A 9879-nucleotide genomic window follows, 5' to 3' on the forward strand; every position below is an offset into this window, starting at 1 on the left:
GGCCCCGAGCGTTGTTCTGACCCTTTCAGGGGGACTGAATTCACACTTCTTAGGGGTTAGAACTGGGGTATGATTGGGCCCCTTTGACAGGCAGACACCAATAAATCTACATCTCATCTGCTATGACACCAAAATGTCAGAAAAAGCAACCTTATTAATGTCCCTCACAAGCTCCCATAGTACTCTGAGGTGTTCTGTGCACACGTTCTGTTTTTTAATGCATGAGTACAAAAGAATTTTTACATGATCTGACAGAGTGAACTGGTCTGGAGTCGATCTGATTCCACACACCCTAAAACTCTTTATTATTGTTATTATTCAGTATTGCGCTCTGGAGGAGCTGAGAGAAAAGAGCAACATCTCCGCTTTGACTGTGCTTCTTCAACAACAAAATACTGCTTTGAAGAAGGCTCAGGTTTTTACATCAGATTTAGAGATCCTGGATTCAAACTGGGTTCAAACTGATTAATGTAACAATCTGTTCCGATCCAAAGGCTTTCTGAAAAGCAGTGACAGGCCAGGAGGAAAATTGTCTTGTAGTCTGCCTTTGTTACTGTAGAGAACCTCATGGTGTCAGATTGATGGTGTATTGTAGACATTTGACAGTGTAAATCAGGGGTCTGTGTCTTGTGTGCCACAGAAAATCGATTTGAGGTGAGTAAGCACAACCAGAATTCATACTTAAGGTGCACCTGATTATAATATTTCTATATTTGATCAATTTCAAGGGTTTCAAGTGTTCCTCATGATTAGAAAATTATACTGAGGGTCACTTAATTCGCTTTGATTTAACTTTGGTTGGTTAGATTGGACTATTTCAGACTGAAATGCACCACAAACTGTAAAATAAACTGTTTTCTGTCACTGCTGAGATAATCCTGTGAGACACAGGGCGTCTTATTTTGAAAGGAAGTCATGTAAACCTCTGTCAAAAGTTATAAACCATTCCATATTGTAATAAAAATAAACTATTGTCTTTTAATGGTTCTTGCTGTACTTTAAATGTGCAAAAACAAAGAACTAACCTAAACTTAAGGTCCCAGTTAGGACTTGAACCAAGATCTTTTCACTGTGAAGTAAGAGCACCAACCTCTACACCACCACGCATGGGGTTGCGTTTCTTCCGTCCAAAGATGCAAATTGTTTGGACAAAAGTTGTTTCCATACATTTTGTCTTTTGTGTTGAATAAACTCTTCTTTCACTTTCAGTTCTGTTAAACCTTCTCTAAATATCCAATCCTCCCTTGCTTCACTACAATGGATTCTTCAACAGATCATTTCCTGTTCCATGTTCATTTCTCAGCCCTCTCTGGTTCATCTCCTCACTTGTGTTACCTGTCGCACAAAGTGTCAGAACACAACATTTCTATCCTTTTACCGCTGTTTTTTTTTTAACTGCTCTATTGCCAGCATAGGGACAGTTACAGACTGGTGTTTTCAGATAAAACGCCTGTCATCATAAGCTGCTTAAATGTATCCAAATCAGTCAAAGTTTGACATCTCCAAATTCAAATTCAAAAGAAACAGGTGTTAGAAAGTGCCGGCTTATCTTGTAAGCTGGTACACCTGTAGTGTTGGGTTGCATTTCTGCTGTAAAACTGTTACAATGCTCCGGAATGCTTTAATCCTCCTGATAAAGAGCTCTTTATCCAGTTATTTCCTTTATTAGACTTTTAGCCAGAAAATAAGCTTCTTACAAAGAACCAAATTAAACTCAAATTCTTCTGGGATAAAATTGTTCTTTTCCCTATGATGGAGGTATGAGAGAGCTAATGAGATTGTTTGTGCCTCTATTCAAATCGTGAAATTTCACAGTCAGTCTCCACAGTGTTATTTACTCCAACTCTGTTGCTGCAGCAGGAAAAATCCTGACATGGAAGTTGTGGATGAGTCTGCACAGCGATTCTGTATCGCATCTATCTAAACTGTCTCTGCTCTCTGAGTCAACCTCCATGTTCTTCATTGTAAAGCAGGAAGCCAGCAGATGCTATGACCTCACATTTCCAGAGCCATCTGTGCAAACGCACATAATGTTATATGTTCTCAAACAAATCTTTGGTAAATCAAACAGGAATTGAAAGTAAAAAGAATGTATGAAAACCTATGAGATCAGAATTTTTTTTCAGTCAAACAAGCTACATATACACACACATTATGTATATATATATATATATAGATATATATATATATATATACACACACACACACAACCACACACATCTGCATGCAGTACATTTCTGTCCTGGAGCAGCGACACAAGCAGCGGCTCAGGTGTTTGTTTGGAGAGTCGCAAAACGCCACGAGCTACTTTCACACCGAGGCTTCATTAAAAGCTGCCAACGTGCCACGCATGCATGCATGAACGCACGCATGCACCGGCAACACAAGCCTTAATCCACACATGCGTGCTGGCGTCAGGCCTAAAAATAACCCACTCCCGCTCCCACAGGCTCCACTCTTCTCATTACTTTACAAGGGAAAACTGTCGTATCCAAGACAACCATGAGGAGCTCGCTGCCTCTTTTTCCCCCCGCGTTTTGCCATGGCAACAAGGGAAAATGCGTAAAATAATAATAAGATGGAGCTAAAATTGGGTCTATTGAAAGGTAATAAGGTTGACCTTACCAAACCTCAGGAAATGTTTTAATTAGAGTCTTTTTCTGCAGCTTCTGGACTAAGGGGTATTGATTCATCTTGATTATATGTCCTTTTTTTAAACTTCTCATGAAAAAATACATTAAAATTAGTTAATATCTTGACTGGACCAAAGTCACAGTTCTTCCTGAAGAATTGTATTCATCAGAAATTGTTTAAAACCACTGAGCTTCAAAAATAATGGATTTAAAAGAGGCCTGCTTTTTCACACGATGTCAACTTGGAAGAAATATGTTCCCTTCATGTTATGATTTTGACTCTTTTTCAAACTGTTTCTACTGTCTGTATTTTAATTCTTGCATTACTACTTAAAATGTCACGTTTCTTTTAATAATCTGACTTGAAATCGAAAATGAAAATAAAACATCAAAATAATCAGAAATATCTCAGGTTAAAATTTCGTATTTTTGACATTTTGAATGTGAAAAAATGATGTAATATGACTTGATCTTGCTGTTTTTGTGGATTATCTGAGAAATGTCATGCATGCATCACCGGCAGATGAAAAGGTTTAAGGAAATGAGACCTGAGCCGCTAATAGAGTGTATAATCATCAACCTGCCTGGATTCATGCAAACATCTCTGCTCTTCTGTTCAGAACAAGAATCTAAAGGTCAGTAAATATACTTCAAAAATATTATAATGGCTATTATCAGATTAAGTGGGCCTTTTATTTGACCTCTAAACAAAATCTGCATTTGAATGCAGAAATCCACTGAAGAGGGAGCATTTTTTTCTTCTTAAAGAATAAAAAAAAAAGGAAATTTCAAGGGGGGGGGGGTGTACTTTGACTCTACAAGTCTTTATTTTATTCTTTCTAATACTCTCTGAAATACCAAAGATATTAAATCCAAAACCTAAAACCAATTGCTTTTGCTTATAAAAGTTGAACAAAGGTGGCACTTTAAATCAATAAAACTGTATATTTTTAAGTTAAAGTCCCACTTCGATAATCTTTTGATCCATTTTCAAAGTTTCCCTGAGGTCTTCTAGTTATGATTTTGCCGTATTTAGCTAAAATTAAAAAAATCTGTCGGTTTCTAGGACATAGTTCCTGCAGAGCGACAGGAGTTCACTCAAAATTCAACTCTGAGGTGTGACGTGCAGTAACCCCATCTTCACATCCCATAATCCATCTGTTTACACTCTCTCACGCTAGCTTACAGCCCCAATCTAGCATTATCAGCACAACAAAAATGGCGAGCAATATTCAGCCAATCAAGCCGTACAGTTTTGAGGTGGATGCATCAGAATGGAGCAGAGCGGGGAGCATGTGACCCGCTGATTATAGCTTCTACGTCACTCCTACAATCTATTTTTAAACAGCATTTTTCATCTGCACCTGATTCACAATGGTTTACATAGTAAAGGGCTTTCTTAATAAATTTCCTCCATCATAAAAACAAGAACATGTTAGAAAAACACCAAAAACACAATTTTTATGGAGAGGCTCTTTAATAAAAGTTCGTTTTTAGCCTGAAAAATACAAAACCTGCCTCAAATTTTTAGTTAATTTGATTATTCGATTATCGATTATCGAAGTATTAAAATATTTGAGAAAACGAGATCATACAAAAATTACAAACTGTTTTTTTTTAGGTTTGGTTTTAATATTATGATTTTTTGTTTGGATAATCTTTAGTTCAGGATTCAATTGGTCTTTTAATGGTGATCATGCCTGCTTTGAGTTTACAACCATCTCCACTGCTTTCTGCTAGTTAATTAGTTATTTAGGCCACTGGTATCAGTTACCCATTGTCAGACCCTCCTGAGTTTCCCTGTCCTGAGTCACCGCTGTCTGGTTTGAGTTTTGTCCCGCTTAAGTTCTGTTTCAGTTTATCCATTACATTTTTACAGGTTCTGTCCCAAAGGCCTGGCTCTCCTGAATGCTCTTAACAACCACTACTACACCTTTACAAACACCTAGATGTGAAAAGAAATCTCTTTGTGGCGTTGCCACGTTAGTCCTAAGACCCCAAAAATCTAGGGTCCCACACCGGCACAGGTTTATCTACACGTGCGCCACAGCTCCGATAATTTCCAAGAATAAGGCGAAAATCCGTCCAGCTGCGGCTCAGAAGGTCAGTGAAGTGATTCTTGGAAGCTGCCGTTAACTTGTCAAACACCGAAATACACATTTCCTCAAAAGCGTTTAGCATTGTGAGAGTAAAAGAAACAAGACAAAATAAAAAGAAACACCTGGAAAGGTTGTTGAAGTGTCTTGTATTATCTGTAGAGTTTTGTATTGTAGAAGCACCTTTGGACATAAAAAGACCACAAGTGGTTTCTGAATGAGACCATTAGCACTCTTATTGGAACAAGAAAGTCTGAATTTGTCACTTTATCCCTTAAATGTGAAAATTAGATTTATAACTCAATTGATGTGGGGAAATGAACAGCAACAGAACGGTGAAATGTCAACTATTTTAAAGATTTGCTGATGGAACAACATCTTTATTTAAATATAGGCATGGATTTTTTATTTTCCTTTAGTTTTTCTTGAAAATTGAGTACTTTTTAATCTGTCCGCACCACTTTTCTTTGACATGAACACAAAAAGGTCAATGAAAAACATTTTTTTTTTTAAATCTCCAAATTCCAACAGAAAAATGTGGGGGGAAAAGCTTCTTAAAACAAATCTTCAACTGAAAGCTGTTTATAATTCAAATCCTAGAGTGGGGGTTATGAATAATGTATTGTAAGTTTACAATTCCAAAGAGATTATCTCAGAGGACTCTTTCAAAATAACAACATTCAATGACTCTTCAGTTCATTAGTGTGGGCGAGATTCCAGCATAGTTCCGCTGCCAAAGGGATGAGGTCTGGGCTAAACAACAGCATGAGGAAATCTCACCGTCGAGAGTCAACAAATATTTGACAGCCATAATGAAGTGCAGCTGCAGGGGCTGCAGAGATTAGGACCGCCACCTTACAGCAAGAGGACGACAGGTCAAGTCCGGCTGGAAAGTCAAGGGTTCAATGGACAATCGCCATGGCAACAAAATAAAATTCAAATTCAGGTGTGAAGTTGCCACACAGATGAAAAATCCCATTTTGACTAATGACCAACATGCCGAAATGTTTTGATGGTTCATCCGCTAAAAACATTTTCTTACATATAAACGGATTTTCACTCGATTCGGGAACAGTTCCAGTTCTGCAAATGAAATCTAGAGACAGCTCTGGCCCATCGGTAGCACCTAAAATGCAGTTGTGAAACTTCTCAACAGCTTAAAGGACCTACACCAGGAAAGTCAAACTATGGTTTTTAGGGATGTTGTCCTGCTGATTTGTCAAGTGCTTCTGCCTTAGCTGGTGCTGGTCACCTAAATCAAGTGAGTTTTGCAGAGTTGGTTTAGAAAAAATAAAAATAGAAGGGAAAAAAGGACCACACCCTGGACCAAACTATTAACTTTCAATTTTCTTCACAGCAAAACATCATTTTTTCTGCTTGTTTCAATAATAAAAAGGCTTAGAAAGGAGAAACATGATGGATCAATCACAACCACAAACTAACTGCAAACCTGTAAAGCATCAAAATGCATTTTTAGTCTACCAATAAGAACACGTTTCTGTATTATTTTGCATAACATTGTGAAAATACATGATCAAAACTGTTGTGAAATCTTAATTTCAATAAAGATTACAGAAAAAATGTCTTGTTTAATTTAAAACCTATATATATCAAAATAATTTGGGAACTTTTACTTACTACTGTTTTTATTGCATATATTCCGCATATTTTATTTTTTTCTTTTCATTGATGTCTCAAATATTGTAACGAACAATAAGATCGACTTACATGTTTCTCCTTATGTTTGAGCCCATTACGCTGAATCATGGTCTGAGCATGCGCAATAAGGATGAACAGGTGCATTCATCCAGCCTTTGTTATGAGTGTTCTTTATTTGGAACTGAGTTCATCTCTATTTTAATGTGAATATGCCAGCGTTGTTTAAATGGCACTGCTATTAAACAGCTGTCAAATATATAAGAAGGCTATGTTAAAAATAAATTTCACCATAAAAACATGAAGTAGGGTCATTTATATCATATCTACGGGGAGAAAAATGGTCCAAAAAGGAGCTATCCAGTTAATTAGCTAATAATAGTCTAATGGAGGACACCTGAAGATGAGCATACGGAAGAGTTCTTCTGCTCGCGTGTTCCTCTAAATGCACCATATGATGCACTTACATTAGTCAAATGCTCTGCGGGTGAACGACAGGCTGAACGCTGCTCACCTGCGCGGTCACCTTTCTCTGGATGTCTCCCCAGCACTCCGAGCTGCGGCAGCGGGGTCTGTGGAACCAGCGAGCAGAGAGCTGCGTATCTGTCTGTCCTCTGCAGTCACTTCCGCAGCACAGGCTGCGATCTACCTACAGCCACGCGCGCCCCGTCACCAGCAGCTCCATCCAGTAGCGACGCCAAGTCCGTTTCCCAGGAGACGACCCGCAGCCTTTTGTGTCTATCAAATGCGTCTTTGGTTCCAGAGCCCAACCGGCCGCCCGCCCTCGTCGATATCTGAACCCCTTTAAGAACCTGCACTGGCCCAACTTGCAGGAACACCCTTTTTACTTGGAGATATGGCGACACCTAGTGGCAGCTCATGTAACTGCTGCAAACAAATAGAACCCCAACTTTTAAATCCACTTTAATCTTTATTGTAAAGAGATTATTTTACATAACAGAAGTTATTTACAAATTTGGAGAAAGAACAGGTACATACATTTACTGACAGCAGCAGACAAACAGGATGAGAGAGAAAGAAATTTGCATGCACATTAAATAATCAAATCTAGAGGACTTGTCCAGTGCAGGGAGTCTCTCTCTGTAGGGTTGAGCTCATTTACCACGGTTCAACATAGTCAGACCTGCAAATATAAAAAAACAGAATTTTAAAATGTATGACTTAAAACGTACAGTTGTTTTTGTAGTTCCGGAGTGACTAAAAACAGGCATCAATGTCAACCTGTTTTTTTTTTGCTTAATAATTAACAAATTCTCTGTCCTGTCTAAAATGATTTTTTTATATATATTGTTCTGAAACTTTGGAAAAACTGATTTAAAAAAATCCTTTGCTGGATAAAGTTAGCTTTCCTGATTCCAATGGCAAATGTCTGTTGAAAACCTGCCATCAATCTTCTTACCGAGGCTCTGCATCTTGACTTGAATCTGCCCCAAACAGCAGCCAAGCCGCCGCCTGCTCAGGGGAAGATCTCTTCCCATACCTGTGATGAATCAAACATACATGTAACTGCAATCAAACATTGTGAGTGACCCCCCCCTGTACTCGTCAGATGAGGGCTTTGACCCTCCCAACCAATTGCTCTGAATTTCAATCAGAAGCAAAAATCATTTCTCGGAATTCATCAAGCCGTCCACAAAAGTAGGGTAACTGCAAACACCCTGCTGAGGCTTTGTCCATATGATGGCAATCTGTGCAGCACAAATCACAACTCAAAGGGACAATTATCTCTGAGATAAAGCAGGGTTTCTCCACTTTGGGAAATGCTCCACTTTCCCCTTTTCTGTTTGTTTGTTTGTTTGTTTGTTTGTTTGGTTGTTTTTTTTGTTTTTGTTTTTGGAGAAAGTCTCCATCCATTTGTGGCATGGATGGGTTCCAGCGTGAAGAACAAAGATTTTTAAGAAGGTCTGGCCCCTTAATTTACAGACTAGAGATGTTAAAACAAGGGCACGCTTAGTTTCTTTCAGGAAAATTTAGAGGAACTTGCCACAAGTAAAAGGTTCACCCATCCTTCTGCCTTTAGTGTTCTGCAGAAACCAAACATTAAAAAAACACTCTTGCATTAAATGCAGAGGAGAAATCTTGACTACAACTTAAATTAAAAAAAAAAGTCAAACAAATCCTAAACTTAAAAAAGGGCCTGAAGAATAATTTAAAAAAAATACAATAACCAAGTATTTGACAGTTTTTCCTGCCTTTTTATCTAGATTTGTGTAAAATTCGTGGAAATTTATATACTTTTTGTAAAGTTTTACCCTTCCTACAAAAGTAATGCAAGTAAATGTTGGAATGTGAGAGGAAAAGTCTTTTTTCCCCATTTATTTGTTTTCATTTTCATCGAACAAAAAAACAAAGATCTTACATGAGTTTTTATACCTGGGAAATGAAACGTATTTTTCTGTCCCTTTAACATTACTTGGAAAAAGCAAAAAAAGAGGGAAATAAACCTATATATATATATATATATATATATATATATATATATATATATATATATATATATGTGTGTGTGTGTGTATATATATATTTCTGCAATATAGCATGTAGGTATATTTGTGGTTTGCATCAAAGCATTCATTTTGTTTCTTATTTTTAAATTTGGGAGCCTAATTAAGCAACACTGATTATATTTTCCTTTTTAACAAGTTTTTGGGGTGATTTGGTTTGTTTAACTGATTGTTTTGGTTGCTCCATGTTTTTGACTCCTTTGTTTAGAATTTTAACAATTAGAAAAATTCACATCCTATTTTCAACTATTTGTCCTTTAAAATCTCTGGTGATGTATTAAGTTTAAAATAAACCAACTAAATCTTTCCATTGTAATTTTTTAATTTACGGCATGGTTGATTGGTGAATCCCCCCAGGGACAGAAATGGAATCCCCATGGCTCACCTCTGCCTGGTGATGAGGTTGACATAATGCCTGACAGCTGCCTGGTATTTGGCCCAGTCCTCCGGCGACGCGTTGCTCCCCGGGCTCTCCGGTTTGGGGGGGTAGGCGTCCGCAAAGCTGCTCAGACACACCAGAAGGCAAAGGACGAGCGCGGCAAACATCGCCCACGATTTCAGCATTTTGGCCATCTGAGTGAGGAGAGAGTTTTCAAGGAGGAGGAAAAACTGACGGAAACTTCGACCAAAACTTGTGGCGCAACTCACAACTCGACTGGTCTCTGGATGCTGTCACCTCGGTGCTGCCCCTGTCTTGTTGCTCTCCTCTCAGATCCCGGGGTTTTATAGTGTGGCACGGACACCTGACGCGCGTGCGTGTTTAATTACATTTGAAGGAAAAAGGAAACCAGGTGGACGCGCTCGGATCTCAACTGTTTGTTGTTTGTTTTAACCCTGCAGGTTTTTAATCTTTTATTGGGGGGCTTTTTGCTCTAAACGAGTCTCGTGTCTGTTTTTCAAACTGTAATGAGATCTTGACATCATTTTGTGGGTTTCAGCACCACGGACAGCGCCTCTGGAAGGATCAGC

General features: G+C 38.3%; 2 protein-coding genes across 3 annotated transcripts in view; both read right to left on the reverse strand.

The window, feature by feature from the left end:
* The window catches only part of LOC101158236 (MAGUK p55 subfamily member 2), a 47761-nt gene extending 40565 nt beyond the window's left edge, over positions 1-7196 (reverse strand). For both annotated transcript variants that reach the window (XM_023949589.1, XM_023949588.1), the window contains exon 1: positions 6900-7196. The gene's annotated coding sequence lies outside the window, so the exon portion shown is untranslated. The remainder of the gene's footprint in view (positions 1-6899) is intronic.
* A 97-nt stretch (positions 7197-7293) lies between these two features.
* LOC111946419 (peptide Y) lies at positions 7294-9653 on the reverse strand. Its single transcript, XM_023949591.1, has 4 exons — positions 9559-9653; positions 9296-9483; positions 7806-7886; positions 7294-7529 (listed from the first exon to the last, which is right to left on the reverse strand). The coding sequence occupies exons 2-4, from the start codon at positions 9481-9483 to the stop codon at positions 7505-7507; spliced, it is 294 nt and encodes a 97-aa protein (XP_023805359.1). The 5' UTR covers positions 9559-9653; the 3' UTR covers positions 7294-7504.
* Positions 9654-9879: the final 226 nt, after the last annotated feature.

The sequence above is a fragment of the Oryzias latipes genome, chromosome 19 (assembly GCF_002234675.1).
Source record: "Oryzias latipes chromosome 19, ASM223467v1".
NCBI lineage: Eukaryota > Metazoa > Chordata > Actinopteri > Beloniformes > Adrianichthyidae > Oryzias > Oryzias latipes.

Bases quoted from the DNA above. Each gene is read 5' to 3' on its own strand.
- LOC111946419 (XM_023949591.1), bottom strand. From the start codon at position 9,483: ATGGCCAAAATGCTGAAATCGTGGGCGATGTTTGCCGCGCTCGTCCTT. The intron at 7,887-9,295 runs GTGAGCCATGGG...GATTCATCACAG, and splicing joins AACCTCATCACCAGGCAGAG to GTATGGGAAGAGATCTTCCC. The intron at 7,530-7,805 runs GTAAGAAGATTG...TTATATTTGCAG, and splicing joins AGTCAAGATGCAGAGCCTCG to GTCTGACTATGTTGAACCGT.